A 25,382-nucleotide genomic window follows, 5' to 3' on the forward strand; every position below is an offset into this window, starting at 1 on the left:
GACTCTACTCCGAGTCTCTCTCGGAGTAGAGTCTGACTAGAGTCTGACTGAACTCACTTCAGCCGATTATATTCGCGACCTTATTCTTTCGGTCATGACCCACACTTCATGACCATAGGTGAGAGTAGGAACGAAGATTGCTCTGTAGACAGAGAGCTTTCCCTTTGGCTCAACTCTCTTTTCGTCACAACAGTGCGGTACAGCGACTGCAATACCGCCCCTGCCGCTCCGATTCTCCGGCTGATCTCCTTCTCAGTCCTCCCCTCACTCGTGAACAAGACCCCGAGATACTTGAACTCCTTCACCTGGGGTAATGCCTCATTCCCTTCCCGGACTGCACAATTGTCTCTGCACATTCTCAGATTGATGTTACGGAGATATGCAGAGCACAAGAAACTAGCAGGGTTTTCATGGGTAAGCTTAATTCATTAACCAAACAAAAAACACAATTTTGGAGTGAGTGATTGTGTCTTTGAAGGTATTTGTGTTTGATTAACTTTAAAGCAGGGATTGGTTGAAAGGTCTAGCCAGAAATAGGCCATGGAGAATATAGCAAAGAAATTCAAAGGTTCATGACTTGTTAACGGTGCAGTGAAGTTGACTCAATGTGAGTTCTATATATTTTTTATAACTTTGAACAAACTGTGAACAAACAATAAGTCTAAAATTAAAGCCATTATTGGGGGAAACATTTTATGTGCTATTATTGGCAAAGTGTGAATAGACAATGATATGTATTCCTCGATATGGTCTGTTAATGTAAGTAAATAGTTCTGAAATTAATAATTAATAATTAGATGAAAGGTTTAACAGGTTCTGAGTCTTTATTTAACTCCCTCATTCATACACAACCTCAGATGGACAGTATACACATTGTGCTCTGTACACCTGTTACACCTAGCCACTAACTGCTCCCATTGTGGGCAAAGACCAGCCAAACAGTGTTTATTTTTCCCATATACCCATCTCTATCTACCTCTTGCTGTATCTCTGTTCCCACAAAACCAGACCTATCACAACTCTACTTATAGTACTGCTTTGTGCATACAGCGAACCACAAGACTATGTTCCTCCAAGGTCACGTTATTAACGTTAGCCCACAAAGCTCACAATGGCAAGTTATCATTGGTGATGTGTAGGCAATGCACATGATATGCATAGCTTCTCCTCCTACAATAAGGACTGAAACAATGTTTAGGCTGTATACTGTAGGTATTATGACTATTATACAGTATGTAAGTAAGGGATTCAAGCCAGGTAGCCAGTTAATTTAGCTCGCTGTTCAAATGCACAGGGAAGCCATGCCGTTATAAGACTCAGTGTGTCTTCTTTACTCTCAGGAGTGTTGCACATAATAGTGCCTTCCTTTGTCTGTTGTTACAAAATCAAATTCTGGAGATGCTGCACAGCCTTCTTTCATATATCCCACCATGCAATATGCAGTACATTTGATTGGCCGTGTATACCTGTTTAACATATAAATGGCCGCAACGTTCAATTTAATCTCACACAGAGAGCGAAATAGCATTTTCTTCCCTAAACAGACGAATGGCGGAAGCAATGTTGCTTATTTGTTTGAACTCAATGAGAGCAGTCAGATTGTCCTTAAGGGTCTTGGTCGGTGAAATGTATGGATTCTCACTCTGACACATTTTGTTTTAAAATCTAGAATATGCATTGCAGTGTATAATGATCAGGAAATCATGCATGTCTGTTTCCCCTAAGGCCAAACAATCTCAAATCTGATGATTCTTTCTTTTTCCTTTCGCTCTTATTTTATCCATGGTTAGAATCGGTTTGACTGAAATTAGAATCATCTGACAGGCGGTATAATATTCACGGTATTACAGCGAGTGCCAGGTACAACTAAATGAAAACAAGCCAGGAAGGATTGGGGGGTGGATGAGTCAACGGTTTGGTTTAGTTTGGCATCGACAGTGTGCTTTTGGCTGTAGATCAGTAGTTCCCAACCTTTTCTGGATCGGGGCCCACTTGAAAATCTGTGTTCGCGCTCTACCCAAGCCAATGGCTGCGTGCATTTTTAGAGCATGTCTATTTTAATGACCAATCAGCAATAACAATACTTTAAGTTCCTATTCATCGGTATCGCAATGACAACTCATTTATGTTTAATGTTCAAATGTTATGTTATCATGTTTGTTTTTTTACTTCTAGTAAGTTAAAAACAGTTACAGTCTTATTTAGTTTTATATCTGTACTATAATAATTGTCTTAATTGGGGTTTTTTTGCGTAATCTCGACAGCATTGCAAATGAGGGTAAACCTCAATGCTCTTTTGGCGAATAAATAAAGGTTTCAATCAATCAATCAATTAATCAAATATTACAATAAAAATTTTGAATAAGTGTTGTGCCACTTATTTAACCTAACCTATCTTAACCTAGCCCACTTGTAATATCCTCAATCCTCACAGGACCGGTGGTCCTCCGCCCACAGGTTGGGGAACGTTGCTGTAGATACAGTCTGTTTATGACCTGGCCCAGAGCCAGAGAGGCCCATCAGTGCGATCACTGCTTAATCACTCACGTGTAATTGCACCTCCGAAAATCAGGCTGTCTCCTGGTGTACTCCGAGTAAACATACTTCAAACTTGGGATCACCCTAAGATCTGAATTTCCAATCAAGAACGAGGGGCCGTGTTTTAATTAAATGCTGATGAGAAAATGTATTTAATTTCGAGTGCAATTAATTATCGAGGCCTGTAATTGGAAACTCTCGGTGAGTCGGGTAATGAAGCCAATTACGGATGTGACAGATGTTTCGACTTCGCCCACGTGGTCTTCCGCTTGGTGCGACCGTGCCTTGTAAAACGGCACATTTCAAAGTGCAAAGATCCTGGCGAGAGGGTGGGCGGGCAGGTGGGAGCCGGAAGGTTGGGGGGGGGTTGATGTGGTTTTAAGATGGCACTATTTTCTCTGCGGTGGCTCCTCTCTCATTAGCACGTTTTGTTATATGTTCACGATTTTAAGGTCATCGGTGTCCTCCTGTGTTTCACTTCCACTCACCCTGGGTATCCAGTCAAGGACAATGAGGTTGGGCCCTTGGCAGAAAAGCACCTCACCACACGAGCATCAAACCCAGAAAAGGCTATACAGTAACCTGCTGAAACGAGCAGGCTTCACTTTTTTTCTCTGATGCCTTTTTGTACAGTATTTCCAGTGGCAGACCGTAATTAGGTACATTTACTGTAGTGTAGCTGTAGTGTACTTTACTTTTTGGATAGTTAACCTTCACTCCACTACTTTTTAAAGACAGATATTGTACTTTTGACTCCACTGCATTTATAGGAAGGTAAAAAGTACATTATGAATTAACTCATTCTACAGTGCCAAGGACAAACAAAAATGACAAAAATCGCTAAAGCACAGATAAAGGCCTATTCATAGTCTGGATTTTCGGTGGTGAGGTGACCAGGTGAGAAGGGCTGGAGCGGTGGCGGTGGTTTGCTCTTCACCGCGGCTCGTGACGTTATGTTGTAGTTCGGTGGTCACCTAACCACCGAAAATCCAGACTATGTATGAGCCTTAAGGCTCCATGTTTATCAACGGCCGGGGGATCGATCGTGGTGCAGATACATATTCTGTGACTACTTAAAATGAAAGGAAAAACTGAAAAACTGAATTTATTTTTTACTCCGGCAGTGAATAAATTGAAAATAGCAGGTCTACAAGCTCAAAACACATCGCAATGTGATGTGAACATTTCTGAAAAAAAATTGATTTTAAATTTTCCTTTTATTCTCTCTTTTTTTTCTTTTTCTTTTAAACAAATTTGACAGAGCAACTTTAAGTTGTAATTGAATAATATTTGACCAGGAGTACCTATAGTTTGGCTCACATACTGATTGAGTGCTTTGTCCACACCTGACAGTATTTCATAAAGGCATTGCCACTCATCATGCTGTTGTGTAGCTAGCTATAGTCGACATTGATGTGATTTCTAATGAAAGGAGCGTAACTGCGTTCGGCAGATTTATTCTGAAGATACAGCCCAAGGTTGCATGACAATTTGTCTGCATAAATACACTTTCCTCTCTGTGACAAGTCATCAGGATGTTGTGCTTGAGAACTGATTGGTGCTCCGTACAGCTTGTTCCAGGCGATACTGACCCGTATTCTTACTCCGACTAAGCGTGTGCTTTGTTGTTCCTCTAAGTCATGATAAAAAATAAAATAAAAACAGCTGCTGCTTATGTCGGCAGAGGATACCAGGACGAACACACCCTGATGTATGAAGCGTTACAAAAAGAAACCTCAAAAATAAAGTTTGGCACCTTGATCGTTGCCATGCTGGAGAAAATGAAAATACAAATGTGGGCTTCATTTGGAATTCCAGTGCCCTACATTCCAAATTGTTACCCTGACAGCTTTTATATTTTTTAGTTGTTACAGCATTAGTCTATATAGGTCAATATGTGTGGAGGTTGATGGATGCCAGCTTGGCAGCGACCAGTGAGAGCTATTTGGCATAACTGTTATTTAATTTGAAAATGTGGACTTTTATTAGTTTGTGAATTGAAGTTACGTTGCAATGACATTACATGTCATGGACTGCCAGTGAAATGGAGGTGGTGTGATGGGATTTGGGTGAAATAATCTGCGCCAGAAGGCTCCTGCATTCAACACACATTCATTCATGTGTCTAAAAGAGATTAATTAGCCATATGTTCTCTAATGTGCACGGCCCACTCAGTGATGGACGACGATGGCTGCATTTTTCACACCAATGCATTTCTGTCTTTCTGTTTTCATGGATCTTTTCGAGACATTATTCAGTACACTAGGCTTGAACCTGAAAGGCGAGGATAAAAAAACGAAAAAAATAAAAACTACTCAAAAGCTCATCACAGCTTTTCTTGAAAGTGCTGTGGAGATGAGAGGATTGAGACACAGGGGCTTTGGCAGAGCAACCCACAGCGACGGGCACAGCCCCTCTCAGATTGGCTGAGGAGTCTTTTGCTGCAGTACTTCTGTTCCCTAATTGGCACGTGGCGTGACCCAGCTTCCAGCCAAGAGATAAGCGAAACGAGGGCACAACATGCGCTCTGGACGAAAATGGGCAACGCTACCAAGTGCAATACCCTTGACAGGTCAGTGGCATCGCCGACACAGCTTGTCTGTGCCAGTACCGCCCCTCATTAGGTGCACCTTGTTATTCCAGAAAACTGTCTTCATTATTGTCGCCAGTTCTGTGTTTTTGAGCGCGGAGGTCTCGGTAAACGTTGGGAGGCCTACAAAACACATTTTCTTGAAGGCCCTCTGTTGGCCCATGGCCAGCTCCTTCTGCATATCGTAGATACCAAGGAGACGCCGGTGTAAATCTGTAAGGCGAACAATGACTCTATATATCTCATTTCATCATTAGAGGCTATAGGGACCCCTGGAAGAAAGAATGAGGCCCACAGAGAAGTGATTACTTGGACGTTTGGAACACTCTGCACCCCTCGCCAGGTGCCTTTGATGCGATTTTTCTGCCGGCAACATACATTGACTCCGTCTCAGATCCTCCAGTCAACGCAGGGCTACAAATCAAAAGGAACCTCTCTCCTGGAGCCCTGCGAAATGACAAACCAAGCCATCTGTCTCTCAGCGATGCTGCCTTCCTCTTTCATAGACAATTCCAGAGCTGGAGAAAGGGGGCGTGCTGGCGGCTGGAGATTTATTTTTTTCCTGATTTGTATTTGAGATGTTAGCATTTAGTTTTACCTCTTTTATAACCCCAAATCATCCACATTCATCTTGACGGCTGAAACCTGTTTGTCAACACAAAGTAGTACTCGCCCAGTGTGCATTAAGGCAACGACGACACAGTACATCACATTTTAAAAGTAAGCCAGCTATTTGCAGACTTCTGAACTAGGCGGGGAGCATGAGTTCTAATATTCCATAATTAATGGATTAATGGGACGGGTTCCACTGGGAGACGGACATGGCCATTTATCAAAACTACTTTGATCAGCCTAGCTCCTCAGACCAGATGGGATGTTCTCACACAATTCTCACTTTAATGGTCGAGTGTGAGCAAGTAAACCACCATGTACTCTTAAAGGGATAGTTCACCATTTTTTAACTTAACCCACTTCACGCTATTGCCATTAATCTACGTCAATTAAAGCCAATTAATCAATGCTATTGGCGTGGCTCTACGGCAATTGGGCTTTTATAGTGCTTTCAATTGATCAAGTCATAATGCTACTCACGTTAGAGTCGAGTTGCTAGCTGGTGCTGTCAATAACACAGGATCGCACCATTAAGATCATCGTGGCCACAATCACCAATTCTATCTGTTTCTTTCAATCGCCTGTATCTCCTATTCCTTGTTGGCATTTTTGGTCAAAACAAGGTTTATTCCACGGCCCAGAGCCGACGATGTGATCCTTCTGCATCATGTTAAAGAAGCACCCGCGGTAAACATGGAATGATGTTGCATTGCCACACACCCCAACATAAGATCACAACATCCGGTCTAGATTTTTGGCTCTTCAAAATAAGAGCTGAACAGGGAAAAATGCTGGCGTGAATTATATCATAATTTATCAATACTGCTCTGGTTTTGGTGAATATTAAGTAGTTCCGGTCATTTTGTTGGGGGTACTGTGGTCAGGCATTAAAAGTAAATAAAATCTGAACTAAATTAAATCTGAACTATCCCTTTAAATCTGGCCGAATACTACAGTTTTATTATCCTAACCCAGTGGTTCTCAACCTGTTTAATTTCAAGGACCCCCAGTTTGGTATTCACAAATGGAACTAAATGGAACTGCATGTTTTCACTTGGTTTTCTAACTATTTATCTTCTAGCTTGAAACCTCTTGGAACTGGGTAGTATACAGTATAAGGATAGTATTCTTAAACCTTCCCACACTGCAAGATTTTAATATAATGGCGCATAATATCACACACTACAGCATTGTATTAGGTGTATGATGCCTGGCTGAACTATGCTGCACTTCATGTGATCTCATCACATATCTGATCACATGCAGAAGCAGATGGAGCCAGTTAAAGTTGCTGTGGTAATGGTTGTGTGATATGTAGACGGGTGGAAACCAGTATGTTCATAACCGATGCTTTTCAAGATTAAAATTCAATAGCAGCAAAAGTACCAGATCTACACATGCTCAAAATGCGCCGTAGTGCATTCAGAGCTTGTCCATCTGCTACTTTTGATGCTTTTGTGTGGCACTGTAGTAGTATGATCAAGTAGGGCGTTCATTTACACTGTAGTAGTATGATCAAGTAGGGCGTTCATTTACACTGTAGTAGTATGATCAAGTAGGGCGTTCATTTACACTGTAGTAGTATGATCAAGTAGGGCGTTCATTTACACTGTAGTAGTATGATCAAGTAGGGCGTTCATTTACACTGTAGTAGTATGATCAAGTAGGGCGTTCATTTACACTGTAGTAGTATGATCAAGTAGGGCGTTCATTTACACTGTAGTAGTATGATCAAGTAGGGCGTTCATTTACACACTGTAGTAGTATGATCAAGTAGGGCGTTCATTTACATACTGTAGTAGTATGATCAAGTAGGGCGTTCATTTACACTGTAGTAGTATGATCAAGTAGGGCGTTCATTTACACACTGTAGTAGTATGATCAAGTAGGGCGTTCATTTACACTGTAGTAGTATGATCAAGTAGGGCGTTCATTTACACACTGTAGTAGTATGATCAAGTAGGGCGTTCATTTACACTGTAGTAGTATGATCAAGTAGGGCGTTCATTTACACTGTAGTAGTATGATCAAGTAGGGCGTTCATTTACACTGTAGTAGTATGATCAAGTAGGGCGTTCATTTACACTGCAGTAGTATGATCAAGTAGGGCGTTCATTTACACTGTAGTAGTATGATCAAGTAGGGCGTTCATTTACACTGTAGTAGTATGATCAAGTAGGGCGTTCATTTACATACTGTAGTAGTATGATCAAGTAGGGCGTTCATTTACACTGTAGTAGTATGATCAAGTAGGGCGTTCATTTACACTGTAGTAGTATGATCAAGTAGGGCGTTCATTTACATACTGTAGTAGTATGATCAAGTAGGGCGTTCATTTACACTGTAGTAGTATGATCAAGTAGGGCGTTCATTTACATACTGTAGTAGTATGATCAAGTAGGGCGTTCATTTACACTGTAGTAGTATGATCAAGTAGGGCGTTCATTTACACTGTAGTAGTATGATCAAGTAGGGCGTTCATTTACACTGTAGTAGTATGATCAAGTAGGGCGTTCATTTACATACTGTAGTAGTATGATCAAGTAGGGCGTTCATTTACACTGTAGTAGTATGATCAAGTAGGGCGTTCATTTACACTGTAGTAGTATGATCAAGTAGGGCGTTCATTTACATACTGTAGTAGTATGATCAAGTAGGGCGTTCATTTACACTGTAGTAGTATGATCAAGTAGGGCGTTCATTTACACTGTAGTAGTATGATCAAGTAGGGCGTTCATTTACACTGTAGTAGTATGATCAAGTAGGGCGTTCATTTACACTGCAGTAGTATGATCAAGTAGGGCCTTCATTTACACTGTAGTAGTATGATCAAGTAGGGCGTTCATTTACACTGTAGTAGTATGATCAAGTAGGGCGTTCATTTACACTGTAGTAGTATGATGAAGTAGGGCGTTAATTTACACTGTAGTAGTATGATCAAGTAGGGCGTTCATTTACACTGTAGTAGTATGATGAAGTAGGGCGTTCATTTACACTGTAGTAGTATGATCAAGTAGTATGATCACTGTAGTAGTATGATCAAGTAGGGCGTTCATTTACACTGTAGTAGTATGATCAAGTAGGGCGTTCATTTACACTGTAGTAGTATGATCAAGTAGGGCGTTCATTTACACTGTAGTAGTATGATGAAGTAGGGCGTTCATTTACACTGTAGTAGTATGATCAAGTAGGGCGTTCATTTACACTGTAGTAGTATGATGAAGTAGGGCGTTCATTTACACTGTAGTAGTATGATGAAGTAGGGCGTTCATTTACACTGTAGTAGTATGATCAAGTAGTATGATCACTGTAGTAGTATGATCAAGTAGGGCGTTCATTTACACTGTAGTAGTATGATCAAGTAGGGCGTTCATTTACACTGCAGTAGTATGATCAAGTAGGGCGTTCATTTACACTGCAGTAGTATGATCAAGTAGGGCGTTCATTTACACTGTAGTAGTATGATCAAGTAGGGCGTTCATTTACACTGTAGTAGTATGATCAAGTAGGGCGTTCATTTACACTGTAGTAGTATGATCAAGTAGGGCGTTCATTTACACTGTAGTAGTATGATCAAGTAGGGCGTTCATTTACACACTGTAGTAGTATGATCAAGTAGGGCGTTCATTTACACACTGTAGTAGTATGATCAAGTAGGGCGTTCATTTACACTGTAGTAGTATGATCAAGTAGGGCGTTCATTTACACTGTAGTAGTATGATCAAGTAGGGCGTTCATTTACACACTGTAGTAGTATGATCAAGTAGGGCGTTCATTTACACTGTAGTAGTATGATCAAGTAGGGCGTTCATTTACACACTGTAGTAGTATGATCAAGTAGGGCGTTCATTTACACACTGTAGTAGTATGATCAAGTAGGGCGTTCATTTACACACTGTAGTAGTATGATCAAGTAGGGCGTTCATTTACACACTGTAGTAGTATGATCAAGTAGGGCGTTCATTTACACTGTAGTAGTATGATCAAGTAGGGCGTTCATTTACACTGTAGTAGTATGATCAAGTAGGGCGTTCATTTACAAGACATCAAAAATCCTCAGCTGTCCAACTGTTGTTTCAGTTGGTCGCCACTCGCCATGTATCTCCTTGTAGTGGTTTCTCTTGGTCTAAATGGACCCTTAGGGGTCTATTTGGTTCCATTTGTAAACTCTCTTGAAATGAATCCACTGCTGTAGTGTGAGCCCAGTTTCACGGACCACAGAGGGCATCATTTCAAGAGGGAGATGACATTGAATTTGGATTCTTTGATTCTTGTTAAGACGTTTATGGAAACTGCTCTCAGTGAGAAATGTATCCTTGGTAAACAGCGCGTTCAGCTACCATGACCATGTTTAAAGTGGGAAAAGTGGTTTTCAGCGGTAAAACAAGTTGAAGGACAAACTGAGACTGTAAATTCATATGGCAGAACTGCAGCGCTGGTCATTCTCAGAGGCTGCTCACTGCATGATCCCACTCCGTGTAACAGCAAGGCAATGCAACACCGTAGGACAGTGGTTTTCAAAGTGGGGTCCGGGGACCCCCAGGGGTCCTTAAATGTATCACTTTAACTACTTTATCCATTTACATTGGATATTAGTTTAGTCATAGTCACAAGCTTATAGATATGCTATTTTTAAGAAATGTTTGAACAAAATGAGCTTGTAGATGTGTTATTGAACACAATTTTAACAAGACTTCGATCAGAAGCACTCACGTGATTTAACCATTTATTAAATGGAATACAGTAAAACTTGGCATTAATGGCTCTGCTCTTTAAGATGTTCCCTACATTTTGCTAAGCAGCATGTTAAGCTGAAAAATCAGGGAACGCTGTTACGCTATGCAAAATCCTGCAAGGGGTATACAAGAGCAGGCCCATTGCAAGACATGTAATCAGATTAACTTGTCATGCAAAAAACTTACACACATTTTTACATTTAAGCCAAAGAACAGACTAGACTAGAGCTATGCAACATTGAATTCCAGTTTACTTTAGAGTCATGTACATATGGATTTCAGTTCTACATTCAGTTTAAACATTTGAGTAAATGCAAGGCAGCAGCATTGATTGATTGATTCTTTATTTAAGTTATTTTGTTTACTGCATAGTGTGCAGCAATTGAAGCAGAGATCTGGTGTAGGAGCAAGCCGTATTTAAATGGTCCACCTTGTTGAGGGAATGAGATGTGATTGGTGTGTATGAAAGCGTGGCTGATTAAAAGCAATCAGCAGACTGATAGCTGATTACAGCTGATCTTTTAGGACTCCCGTGCCCTGCATGAACTTACGCTATCATAAATGTATTGTATGTACTGTATGGGGGTCCCTGGCACAAAATATTTCCAGATGGGGGTCCTATGCCACGGTTAAATACAGTATATATTAATTTGGGGTCCTTGCCGTAGGACGCAGCGAAGAGACACACATGCACGCACCCACTGAATACAAAAAAATCACACCTGTGTGAAGTGAGTGGTTCAACTCTATGTTGGGGTCCCCAGGGGGTCTCCGGAACTTTCACACCCGGTCCGGGGCGGTTCCTGCGAGCCGCCCGCGTCCGAAACGGTTGAGAAATGACAGAGTTACCATGTGGGGATCCCCAGGGGGTCCCTCTACTGTACTGTACTGTACTGTACTGTCACTGTAATGTACTGTCACACCCGAAATCCTCATAATATGATGATTCCGGGGGTGTGCGTGTGCGCTCGTGCGTGCTAGGCTGCACATCAGTGCCACTTAGTGATGAGAAGGGGACGTTGTTGTCAGGGAGGGCACACTGAAATGCTGTAAATGTAACTCAAAACTGCTTACTGTATGTTGTTGAGGAGAGAGTAAATTAAATTGCATTTAGTTAGGAAACATTTCTAGCAGTATAGCGTTATCCTCGACTCCTGGCTCTGCAGCGGTTAGGAAAAATTGCAACTGTCTGATCATTTCACGCGATGATTGAATTGCATGGTGATTAGTCTGAGGGGCTTATAGGAGAACTGACCGGCTCGGGACGCCCCCTAAAAATGGCTCTGCATGTTGCCATTTCTGCTGACTGTTTACTTCCAAGGTGGCTTTTGCCTTACTAAGCTTGCGGTGTCTCTTCCCTTATTGGTGATCTGTCATGGTCAGCCCCTCCTCCCCCCGCTGTCCTCCGCTCCCAGTCCCATTGTTCCAGAGGACATTCCTTTTGTCGCCCTTGTACAATGCCTGGCGTTGGTTTTCTCCATGGTGTTCACATTCAAACCTCCCCTGTTTGTCTCCCCTGCTGACCTGGTGGTTTCCTCGCTTTGCAGGGGGAATTAGCAAGGTAATGGGGACGAGGGGAAAATGGCAGTGCCGCGGGGGCGGTGTCCGGGCCTTGTGTCGTTTTGGAGCACTTGGACAGATGTTGTCCTCCGGCCCGGGGGTCAGGATTGCATTCAATCCTCCTTGGTCTCACTCGCTCAGCACATTTGGAAAGATGCATTTAACCAGTAAACCGTGGCATTGTTTCTGTATCCCCTGACTTCACCTCGATATTTTGCCACCACCCAGGTGGTTTTACGGTGAAAACACTGAGATTATGTTGCACAATTAGAATGGTGATTCTCAGCATTGTTTCATTTCAAGGCTCCCCAGTTTGATATAGGCCACAGACTCCCATTAGATACCATGTATACCCCCCCTGGGACCCCAATATACACTGTAAGGTCCTCGATGTTCATTTTATTCTGAGTATGTTCAAATGGTCCCATTTGTTCATTCTCAGAGTTCCAGACCTGTAAGGGTCCATTTGGACCCCCCACGTTGAGAAGCAGTACTATACTGACTGACTTGTGGCATTACTGTGGTATGGTCATTGATACTCCAGATACACGTCTGTCTGACATTGAGAGCAAAGCACACATTACAGCCATCACTCGATCCTGTAGGTTTACAGTCTCTAATATTCGACGAATTAGACCCTTCCTCACCCAGGTGTCAGCCCAGCTCCTTATAATCCAGATTCCAGACATCAGTCATATCAAAACTTGACTATTGTAACTCCTTCCTTACTGGCCTACCGGCATGGGCACTTAAGCTTCTCAAATTGATCCAAAATGCCACAGCTCGCTTGGTCTTCAACCAGCCTAAATTCTCACATGTCTCCCCCCTTCTCTGCTCCACCATTGGCAATACAAAACTCTGATGCTGGCACCCCCATATCTGTTCTGATCGAACCCAACAAACCCTCCCGTGCGCTCAGATCAGCCAACGCAGGGAAGCTGGAAGTTTAGACTCCATCTTAGCCTGTAGCACTTGCCGTAGCACTTGCCCTAGCCCTAGCCCTGGCCACTTTACAGGCTGTGCTTATGTAACTTAGATAGCATTTTATGTAGACATAGCACTCTAGTCTATAGTGTATTATGCATAGTTTCATGTTATAGATATTCCACTGTTAGGTTCTTAGCTTACGTATGATTCATGATGACTATTCTTTATGTATATGATGTATTACCATGTATTTTGTTCTTGCATACTGTAAGTCACTCTGGACTAAGAGCGTCGGCTAAATGCCTAAATTGTAATTGTAAATTGATGGAATTGAAAATTTATTTATTTTTGTCAACTAAAACTGTGACGAATAATGCTCGTCGACTACCTTTTTTCACTGAAGAAAACGAAATAAAAACTATGCTATGATGACTAAAACTAAGACTACATATTGACAATTTTGTCAACAAATAAAAACAAGACTAAAATGTTATAGGGATGGACTAGTGGAAAACTATTTTCTCGGGTGTAAAATCATTCGATGACTAAAATATGACTAAAACATTACATTTTATTCAAAAGACTAAATGAAACATGCAAAGCAGTGGTAATTTTGACAGCAATGTTTTGTTTGTGTTTCAGCCATGCACCTCTTTGGGTTGAACTGGCACCTGCAGCCCATGCAGAGACAGATGTACCAGCTGTCGGAGGACAACGCCAGCGGTGTGCCTTTCCCCACCGACCTGGCACTGCCACCTCTGGGAAACACAGGCCTGGAGATACCCAGGGGGAAAGATGACAGTAAGTTCATTTATTTAACGTTTGAACACTTTCTGCATTACAAATCTGCATGCCAGTATGTCATACTGTTATTATCATACTGAGTATGATAATAACTTCAACGCTGCTTCAAGTTCATAAAATGACAATTCAGTGATGCAAGGAAATCATTTATTTGGTGTGTCTGGTGTTGTATAATGATCATTTTGAAAAAAAGAAAAGGAAAGGAAAGCAATTTGCACCAAAGTGGAACGGCACAATTAAAACAAAACAAAAAGTTTTCCAAATCTTCAAGTTTCACCAGTGACATTTCAGAACTCATGCAAGTCTCTTCTAATTGTTCTGCCGTCCAAGCTCCCATTGTGCTCCATGCTCTCTGTGGTATGCACAGATCTGCTTTGTAGGAGTGGAGAGAAGACGTGTTGTTTGTTCCTGGAGGGAGAAATATGGGACGGCTTTATGGATGGAGGGTCCAGGGACTGGAGGGGACGGGAGATTAGCCTTTCCCAGCCTCCTCAGAACGGACGTGATCCTTTCATCTTCGAGGCTGTGCTGCCTTCCCTGGCAGTCAAAGTGACCATATGTCCGCCCCGTGGTACCACCCCGCTCCATTCCAGCACACAAAAGTTTTATCTCCTCTACTCTCGACATACAAACACCAGCTCAGATTTTCACCGCTTTCGCGTTTCCGCATGCAGGGCAAACAGGGTGGCGATCAGGGACATTACCATATAGATGAAACTTGAGAGTTGTCCGTTTCATTTACCCGCATGACAGAAAGTGTGTTTAACTAACAAGAAGGTGCCACTGCAGGCAAGTTTCAGCCTGTCATGGCAGCTGTTGTTGAAGGGAAATCGATAGCCATGGCTCTCTGAGTCTGTATCATTCGGGCGCCGCTGTCCCCCCAGCATGTCTGGTGGTCAGTTTAATTTTCTCCCAAGGTGATGCAGATGAGTACGGCCTCTCGCTGCCTTCCCCACAGTTCCCCCTCTCATCTCACATGACGTTTACCAAGGAATGACAAATGAGAGAGAGCCATTTAGTTAACCGCGAGGCTCATTATCACTGGTCTCGGTTTATGATTTATTTAAACTGACTGATGAGAACCCCATTAACGCGGTACATAAACACGTGCACTCCCCCCTCCAACATGTGGAATACCAGCCCCAGTGTTGTAGCGTTATGTAAAGCCATATCTGGGAGACGGGGAGCTTGTCTCGTGTCTTCACCGATAAAACCCATCGCTGCTGATGGACTTTTGAGGAGACTGCCATCTGCCGTGCCACATGTAACCTTACGCCGCGTCTGCCATCAAATCCTGTGGGCTGTGTTGTGTGGAAGTCTGCTTTAGTAGACATCACTGCAGCAAATTGGCCCATCTACTCAGGCAAGCAGATGTTGGTATCTCCACCGAGTCCAATGGAAGGTGCATTATAGAGCAAAAAAAAATACTTTTCACTGGTCGGTGTACTATATTCAGTATACTGTACTGTTTACTTGACTCACAGATCTCTCTCCACTGCAATGAGAGTACTATGTACTTTACCTTTTCTTGTGTAAAATAATCCGCCTGGGACTTACTTTAATGATTTTTTTAACCAGTCTATATGGTAGGCTATAGACAGTATGCTAATTATATCTACATACATCTGATGCACTGCATTCTTTATTGTAGTTTGGACATCGTTGCAATTAACTCTCCCCCTCCGAAGAGAGAGACAACCATAAAAAACAGGGGGTTTTTTACCGTAAAACTACACCAACTCATTAAAGCAAATGCATTCCTACACCAGTCCCTTGAGCTTTAAGGATTATGTTACTGCTTTTGAAGATGGAATGCTCAATACTAATTTGTAAAACATGCAAACATGCAAAACGGTATATATATTTATTATTATTATTATTATTATTATTTGTTAAATTAATAATTCTCTCATATTGCAGTGGCAGTGAGAAGGGTCATTTGTTTTGGCTAGCTGTCAGCGATGTGATTGAAACCCTGCGATATGATTCTATCCCTGCCTTCTGTGAGACGGACGCTGTCTGCCCTCCGAGGCGCAGGATTAATGGCATGGCCCGTTTGACGGATTTACTCTATGTGTGATGCAGGCAAATTGGACAGCCTGTTCCCCGATGACAGCTTCATAGACACGGGGGAGATTGACGTGGGCCGCAAGGTCGCCCAGCAGATTCCACCCGGCGTCTTCTGGAGGTCCCAGGTCTTCATTGATCATCCCATGTACCTGAAGTTCAACGTGTCCCTGGGCAAAGACGCCCTGGTGGGCATATACGGCAGGAGAGGCCTCCCACCCTCACACACACAGGTAGGGGGGAACCTTCTACGGTTAATATCTCACTAGATTTCAATGGTGGAACAAGTACTCAGATTGCTTTTAACTAAAGTATAGAAAGTATGGGCATAAAAATATACTCTTTGTTAAACCTTTTCGAAAATAGCAGATCTTGTAGATCAGCTCTATGTTTCCAGAGTTTTTATATTGGCTAATTTTGTAATAAATTAAAACTACTAAGAAACTTGTAACAAAGGTTTTCAAATAATTGTTGTGGAGTAAAAAGTATTTACCTCTTAGATGTAGTGGCATAGTAGTATAAAATATAGAAAACTGGACGTAAAGAAAAGTACAGTACTGCAGTACTGAACTCACATTCATATTATCATGAAAGAATGGAGCCTGTAGTGTCATTGCCATTCATACATTCATACAGTATTATAACGATTACAATAATAACAATTAAAATAACCAATTATAGCAAAATGAGGGAGGTGGTGGGTCAGTTCAGAATAATAATCACTAAACCAATCAGCATATAGGCTTAAACTGTGATTTATTAAATCAAAAGACAAACAAGTGCTCTATCACAAAATGTCCACTTAATCAGATCAAAATTAAATAAAACTCTCAAAAGGTAGTACTGTCCAAACTAAACTCAAAGTGTCCAAACTAAACTCAAGTGTCCAAAAATAATGCAAATCCAAACCAGTAGAGTGTGGCCAGTCTCCCCTGGCCACTCTTAAACTCCTTGGGAAAAGTCTGGTCAAATATCCAATATCCAACTCCAGGAAAGGAAGAAGTTCTTTAAATCCAGAGGTATAATCCAACTCCAAGTGAATAATCCAAAAGGGAAAGAAGGCAAGAACATGGGAAATATTCCTCTTGCCTCCAGCAGCAGCCTGTCTGTTTCCCTGCTCCTCCACTCTGCACTGCCTGAGTCAAACTCCCCAGGTGGCCCAAACATTGTGATTGCCCCTCAACCCCAGGTGAGCTGTGGGCGGGGCTTCACAATCACTGACTGTTGCCATAGCAACCCATGTATCAAACTGGCTTCTTGTAGCATAGTCCAGCAGATAATTAGAAACATTTCATCAACGGATTGGTAGAAAATAATAAAATACATGAAAAATTGTGCATAGCAAACAAAAAATGCAGGGAACCAATGTGACTCTGGGCACAGATGTTACATATTCCCCTCCCCTAATGGAAGAGGCTCCTTGGGGCCAAAGTAAGCCTTCAGGTTCTGCACATGATATACATCACTATGGTCTTTCGGCCCTAGAAGTGACACAGAATAGTTGACAGGGCCTAACCTTTTCTGTATCTTAGCAGGGCCCTTCCACTTAGGTGCGAGCTTGGCCATGAAACCTGCTTCTGCTTTGGACAGGGGGTGATCTCTGATCCACACTAGATCCCCAGGTTCAAATGTGACCTGCCCACGCTTGAGATTGTAATAGCGACCCTGTTTCTCTTGAGCCTTTGCCACATGCTGTCTGACACTCTCCACTAACCTCTTCTGTCTTTCCAGCAATGCATAAGTGCTCTCGTCAGGATCAGGGGCTCGGCACAGGACCCTCTCCAGTGGGCCTTTCAGTTTGCGTCCCAAGGCTACTTCTGCTGGAGTGAAGCCCGTGCTTTCCTGCCATGCCGAGTTGATTGCGAACCGGAACTCTGACAGCCACATGTCCCATGTATTGTGCTTGTCCTTGACAAAAGATGCCATCATTGTTTTCAAGGTGCGATTGATGCGTTCGGTCAAGTTTGTCTGAGGGTGGTATGCTGTTGTTAGCTTTTGGACCACACCCCACTGTTGACATATCTGTGCCAGCAGCTGAGAGGTGAACTGTGCCCCTCTGTCAGACACGAGGTACTTGGGGGTACCCCACCTAGTGAAGATTTCCTCGATGAGCAAGGAAGCTATCTTGGGGGACTTCGCTTCTCGTATGGGGAACAGCTCAACCCATTTGGAGCAATAATCGACTACCACCATAAGGTATTGGTTGCCTTTCCTGCTCCTAGGAAAAGGCCCCATGAGATCAACACCCAGCATGAAACCAGGCTCCTTCACGGCAGTCGATTGTAAGTGGCCTGAGAGCTTGGTCAGTTGGGGCTTGTACTTCTGGCAGGTTATGCAGTTCTTGGTGTACTCCCATACATCCTTCCTCACATCTGGCCAGTACGCAACATCCAACAGTCTCAGTAGGGTTTTCAGCCTTCCTAGATGTCCTCCAAGTGGGCTGTCATGGAAGTAGTTGAGGAATTGGGACCTCATTCCTTTTGGGATGAACAACTGCCATTTCTGTCCTTCCTGCTTGATGGGTACAATCCTGTACAGGAATCCATTTTCGAGGGCATAGTGGACGCGTCCGTGTTTGACTTTTCCATCTTGCACCTCTTTCACCAACTCTTGTACTTCAGGATCATACTGCTGAGCCGCAGAAATATCGGCCCAATCTACAGGGAGGGTGCATCGGTGACTGTGAACAGCACGGCTGACACACAGAATGGCTACGTCTTCCACCCCGACAGGTGCTCTAGACAGGGCATCTGGAACAACATTAAATCGTCCCTTCCTGTAAATGACAGTGAAGTCGAACTCCTGTAGCCTTATTGTCCAACGTGCCAGTCTGGAAGTTGGTTTTGGGTGGTTGAAGACCCACGCCAAGGAAGAATGGTCAGTAATCACCTCGAACTTCCGCCCTTCCAGAAAGGCTCTCCATTTCTCTACCGCCCATACGACGGCAAGGCATTCTCTCTCTGAAACAGAGTAATTTCTCTCCGCAGGGTTGAGGACACGCGATGCGTACGCAATTACTCGCTCAACGCCTTCCACCTCTTGGGTAAGCACGGCCCCCAACCCGATGCCACTTGCGTCTGTCTGAACCTTGAAAGGTAAACTGAAGTTTGGCGCCATCAGCACTGGAGCTGTGGTGAGAGCCTGCTTCAGATCTTCAAAAGCGGCTTGGCACTCTGAGGTCCACACCCACGGTGTGCCCTTCTTTTTTAGCGCATTAAGGGGTGCAGCCCGTTCAGAAAATCGGTGAATGAACCGATGATACCAGCCGGCAATTCCCAAGAATCTTTCAATGTCCTTCACTGAGGACGGTGTCGGGAAAGACAAGACAGAATCAATTTTCTTCGCCTCAGTGTGGATTCCTTCGCCAGACACCTCGTGACCCAGGAAGGTCAGTGATCGCTGGAAGAGGTTACACTTCCCCAAGTTCAGGGTGAGTCCGGCTCCCTGCAGCCTGGAAAACACCTCTCTCAGGTGCTGTAGGTGCTGCTGATCGTTTTGTGAGTAAATCACAATATCGTCGATGTAAACAAAGCAGAACTTCCTTATCAGCTCTCTCAGGACTGTTTCCATGAGGCGTTGGAAGGTTGCCGCTGCGTTCTTGAGCCCGAAAGGAAGAACAAGGAACTCATATAGACCCTGTGGAGTGGCGAAGGCTGTCTTGTGGATGCTCCGAGGATCCATTCCCACTTGCCAGTATCCACTCTTCAAGTCAAGGGTGCTGAACACTGTGGCAGCATGCATGGACTCTAAGATCTCATGAATATGAGGCATGGGGTAGGCGTCCAAAGGGGTTTTAGCGTTGACGCCTCTGTAGTCCACGCAGAACCGAAGCTTTCCACATTTCTTCTTCACCAACACCACAGGTGCAGCCCATGGTGAAGCAGATGGCCTGATGATTCGCTTGTCCAACATGTCCTTAATCTCTCCTGCCACATACTCCTGTTTCTCCAGTGACATCCTGTATGCACGTCGACGGATAGGAATCTCATCGTTAGTTAGGATGCTGTGGTTAACCACTGAGGTGTGGCCAAGTGAGTCCGTACAGACGGATGACCAGTCTTTGAGAAGATGTTCTAGCTGGCCCTGAACCTGTTCACTGACAGATGCTCCTTGAACCAGCCTTTGCACATGGTCTACCAGACCGGGGTCACTTTCTTGCTCCCTTCCATCCTCCAGTTGACTACTGGTGTGGATACATGCAGCAGCAGGTACTGGGACAGCAAGGTACAGATGTGCACCATGCAAAGGGTCAAGTGTCGAGCTTTGGTGGTTGAAAGGATGGTACTCAAGTTGGTCTCCTCTGGAAATGGCATAGCGGGAGTTCTTGAAGTCAAGTATGATTCCCGTAAGAAACAAGAAGTCCAGACCAGTTACAACTGGAAAAGCCAGGTGCTCGTCTTTCATAATCTTGACATCGACTGTGTACTGTCGACCATGAAAGACACAGTCAATCATTGCATGACCAATGGCACTGTTGATCTTGCCATCAGCCAACATGAAAGCACCATTGTGGCAAGTCTTCAGTCCCTCACTGGGACCTTTTAAACGTCTCCACAAAGACTCCTGCACCAGAGTATAGGTACAGCCGGTATCCAGAAGACCCCAACAGTGGTATGACTTCAGGAGCATAGACAGCATGATTGGCTCGCTAGGCTTGCCTTGCGTCTCAGCTGACTGCACAACAGAAAGGTTTCCAGGGGTTTTCTTTCCCCCCGTGGGAGGTGCTGAGGCTCCAGGCGTCTTCTTCTGCTGCTCTGCCTTGTTAGCTTGTGCCCAGTATGACTTAGAGGCCAACAGGTCTTTCTCAATGAGTGTCCCGACACGTACCAACTCATCAACCGATCGCACGGATCCCCTGACTAGACTTGCCAGCCTAGGGTTGCAATTGCGAAGAATGTGCTGGAGTATGGTTCTTTCAGGCAGATCGGCTTGCCACCTCAGACAGAGAGCTCGTAACTGGAAAGCAAAGTCTCTAATACTCTCATGTGGTTCTTGTCGTCTCTCACGGATCCGCATCTCGGCCTCCGCTTCATAGTCCTCAGACAGGAAGGACCTCAAGAAAGCATCCTTAAACTCATTCCAGGTCTGCACCCGGCTTCGTTCGGCCTTCCACCAGTCTTTGGCCGTTCCTCTCAAGACTGAATTAAGTGCTGCAAGGATCTCAAGATCAGGTAGGGGGCGCACAGCCAAGAACTCTTCACACTTCTCCAGATAGGAGATTGGATCCAAATCACTCCCCCTGTCGCCAAAACAAGGAAACTCCACCTTGACTGGAGGTTGCAAGTGATAGGCAGGGTGAACGACACTTCTCTGGCTGTCGTCTGACATTGTCTTTGCCCCAAAAGGAATGGGTGAACTCTGCTTTGAGTGAGACTTGGCAGATGGATGACCCACCGGCATGGGGGTAGAGGTGCTAACTGGCAGACGAGAATTCATCATGTCATTCCACCGAGCATCTCTCCGCTTCAAGCAGTTCACCATTACAGAGTCAAGATTCTCAATGGAGGACGAGACAAGATCTTTAAGAGTTGCGCACTCCTTGTCAATGCGGTGATTAAGTCCTTGCTCTCCTTTCTTTGCATTTGAATACAGAGCCCCAATATCTGCGCCCTGTTGCTGCAGCAATGCCTCCACTGCCACTAACCTTTGGCTGAATTCACCTTCGACGAGGGCTTTGGTGAGGTTAAGGCTCCGCTCAACAGCAGTGACTCTAGTGTCCATGTCACTATAATGACTGTACAGTTGAGTTATTAATGGCCCCACCCTGTCTTGTGATGAAGGTGGCTCTGCCTGTAAGTCAGTGTTATTCACCCTACTAGCCCCATCTGCAGGTTCATGGCCTGGGCTGACTGGGTTGGGTGGAGGAGGCTCCTCTACGCCCTGTTCACTGCCCTCGGGATCTGTATCATCCTCGCCATAGAGTGATTTGAGGGTCTCTGACAACTCATCTCTCCTAGTCCTAAACGAGGCTGCACTGAAATCTGGGGTCTGATCTACATTTTCTGACCCAGGGTAGTGAGAGAGGTTTGGTGGCTCCTCACCTGTTCCTACAGCTCTGTTCTCATCATCAGACATGTTTGCTTAAATTACTGAAAAGTGATTATATTATTGGTATTCTATTGAACTGACCGTCCCTGTTCAGGCTCCATTCTATAACGATTACAATAATAACAATTAAAATAACCAATTATAGCAAAATGAGGGAGGTGGTGGGTCAGTTCAGAATAATAATCACTAAACCAATCAGCATATAGGCTTAAACTGTGATTTATTAAATCAAAAGACAAACAAGTGCTCTATCACAAAATGTCCACTTAATCAGATCAAAATTAAATAAAACTCTCAAAAGGTAGTACTGTCCAAACTAAACTCAAAGTGTCCAAACTAAACTCAAGTGTCCAAAAATAATGCAAATCCAAACCAGTAGAGTGTGGCCAGTCTCCCCTGGCCACTCTTAAACTCCTTGGGAAAAGTCTGGTCAAATATCCAATATCCAACTCCAGGAAAGGAAGAAGTTCTTTAAATCCAGAGGTATAATCCAACTCCAAGTGAATAATCCAAAAGGGAAAGAAGGCAAGAACATGGGAAATATTCCTCTTGCCTCCAGCAGCAGCCTGTCTGTTTCCCTGCTCCTCCACTCTGCACTGCCTGAGTCAAACTCCCCAGGTGGCCCAAACATTGTGATTGCCCCTCAACCCCAGGTGAGCTGTGGGCGGGGCTTCACAATCACTGACTGTTGCCATAGCAACCCATGTATCAAACTGGCTTCTTGTAGCATAGTCCAGCAGATAATTAGAAACATTTCATCAACGGATTGGTAGAAAATAATAAAATACATGAAAAATTGTGCATAGCAAACAAAAAATGCAGGGAACCAATGTGACTCTGGGCACAGATGTTACAGTATATCATCAAGAGAAGGCTCTAAATGTGATGTTGCTGAGATGTGGCTTTTGCATCACTGCATGCGTTTCAAAAGATATGTTTCCATTCCCTGTTCCGTAGAGGAGTGTAAATATCAACGTTGTTAGACAGACCGTGTATTAAACAACACCCTGTAAATGGAAAAGTATTTCATAAATCTTTGCTCCTTTTTGCCCAAAGGATTTATTGCAAAATCATTTGAGGATGTTCCTTAAATATTCAATGTCATCAATGAATCACCCACAAGGTTCAGGGCTCAGGGGGCCAACTGAGGAAGATTTGTCTTTGCACTAATTCTTCATCTATGTGCAGTACAGTATCATATACTGTATATCATGTGATTTATCATATCTGTCTTTGCATGGATGAGGTCTGCAGGGTATACATTTCATCTGTGAATGTAACCACAATAGCTCGACAGATTTTTCAAAGTGCCGTTCTCTTACGCATTGGAGTTTATTTTAATGTTCGACGTGATTTATTTATCAGTCCAAAGATTTTGTTTGTCTCCTCCGCCCTGTTTTTATTCTGAAGCAAATAAGCCAAAGCATGTTTTTTTGTTTGTTTTTTGGGCTGATAACATATCGAGTGGCAGATGAGTCCAGAATCACTACCTCATGTAGATGGAAATGAAAGCCTGTCTCGTCATTGGTATTCACTGAGACGCAGCGCTGATATGGAGCAAATTGGTGCAGATGTTTTTTGGCAAACTCTTAACTCCTAATTAAAATTTTGTCTGCATCTGTGATGGTCCGAAGTGGATTTTCATATGTGCAGCCGGACTGCGAAATTATCAAGTCGTGCAAGCCGCAACGTACGTGCCAACGGCCCCTTCAACGCGCCTCTGAGATGATGAGTTATTCATGCGAGAACCCAATGATCCTCCGCTATAAGGAGGCTGTTGAAAGCACTCAGTCTCATGTGTCACTCTTAATGGCTTGTCTGCGGTTCGTCTTTATCTGTCCATCTATCTATCTGTCTGTCTTATCTGTCTGTCTGTCCGTCCGTCCGTCTTGTCTAGTTTGACTTTGTGGAGCTGCTGGACGGACGGAGGCTGCTGGCTCAGGATGGCTTCCAGGCTGTGGAGGGCCCTGCAGCGCTGCAGCGCAGCCTGGTTCCCATCACTACGCATGACACAGGCTTCATCCAGTACATGGACTCTGGCATCTGGCACATGGCCGTCTACAATGATGGGAAAGAAACGGAAACCATCTCCTTCCTCACCACCGCCATAGGTAAGTGCCCTGGGGCGCGACCTGCCTTAAACCTATTATAGCAATCCCCCCGTAATCCCTATAATACCGAACGGCAGCACTCTACACCCGTACCAAAGAAAAGAGAGAAAAAAAGAAATAAGAAGGAAATCAGCACCAGTCCAGAAGCCAGAAGTCAGAGCTGAATTTTTGTTGCATTTCAGCAGCTGGTGGGGAAGAGTCTCAGGTTAATCAAGGTGAAGTCGAAACCTATCAATTCAGTTCCATCATGCCATGCACCTGACGAGGGTAGCCATTCCCAACATGTGGGTCAGGGCCCACTGGTGTGTCGAGAGGATATTGTAAGTGGGCCTCCGAATAATTCTCAAAACATTATTTTGATAAATAATATTACTGATAATACAAAATAATATTTTTTTAAACCTTGAAAATGTGTTTGGAACTGACTGTAAACTATACTACGTCAGTTCCATTGATCCAAGCTGGAACACAATTGAATGATGATAACATGCTCTGAAAATCAAAATGCACAATTCATTTTTAATTCTTAATTTAGGGACATCAACAATCATGTTATACAACATTTTTCGTGCACCTGAGTAGGGCATTGAGAGATAATAATGCACTCATTAGCCTGAGTGCAGTCTCGGACGAATTAGGGGGCCTGGCTTCCGGCAGCCATTTGCATACAATTCGCACAGAAAATGATTATGCTTTCCTGCCAGTGCTGTACTTGATCACGTGTCCAATTTCCATCTACTTTCCATGCATCAAAGCGGCAGACACAGAGGTAGGGAGTGTGGTGTATTTCTGATTTGACCGTCTCTGTGTGGCACATGATCATGTGACCGCCTCTCAGACCTTTTTGTAAGAGGCGATGTCATTTTGCACGTGGCTCCTCTTTGTTCGGCCCTGAAGGCGACTTTGATTAGCGCTCCTGTATCAGGCAAGGTGCGAGAGAGGGCCCGAGGTGTCGTCTTTCACAGGCGGGGGACGGCAGCTGGGAGCTGTTCTCACATGCTCTTTAATTAAAAGCTCCTGGGCCACAGTCCATCTGTGACAGGGGCCGTGCCAGCCTGCGGATCAATGGGAGGCTGTCCTCGACTCCAATGCACATCGCCGACTGGAGACAGTCAAGAGATGCACTATACCCCCCCACGCACACACACGCACACACACCCATCCTACACACACACCCATCCTGCTGTGTTGACAACAGCTGCAATTCAGAGTTTAATGGACGATGCGACGCAAGGGAGGGGAGTGAGGGCAGCGTGTTTGCTTTAGCTCGCCTCTGCTTCTCGATTGGCTGCCTCGTTGTGGAGGCAAGTGGCGGGAAAAAGTACTTGAATGTTTTACTTGCGTAAAATTATTATGACGATATTTTGTGGGCTTGTAGATCGGCTATTT

General features: G+C 43.9%; 1 protein-coding gene across 2 annotated transcripts in view; it reads left to right on the forward strand.

Annotated features, from left to right (window-relative positions):
- tenm4 (teneurin transmembrane protein 4) overlaps positions 1–25,382 on the forward strand; it is a 272,029-nt gene that overhangs the window by 123,375 nt on the left and 123,272 nt on the right. For both annotated transcript variants that reach the window (XM_080772373.1, XM_080772374.1), the window contains 3 exons: positions 13,606–13,764; positions 15,853–16,067; positions 23,780–23,993. In XM_080772373.1, the coding sequence (XP_080628499.1) occupies positions 13,606–13,764; positions 15,853–16,067; positions 23,780–23,993 (588 nt within the window). The remainder of the gene's footprint in view (positions 1–13,605; positions 13,765–15,852; positions 16,068–23,779; positions 23,994–25,382) is intronic.

This window comes from Protomyctophum bolini (genome assembly GCF_963924005.1).
Source record: "Protomyctophum bolini genome assembly, chromosome: 9".
Taxonomy (NCBI): Eukaryota; Metazoa; Chordata; class Actinopteri; order Myctophiformes; family Myctophidae; genus Protomyctophum; species Protomyctophum bolini.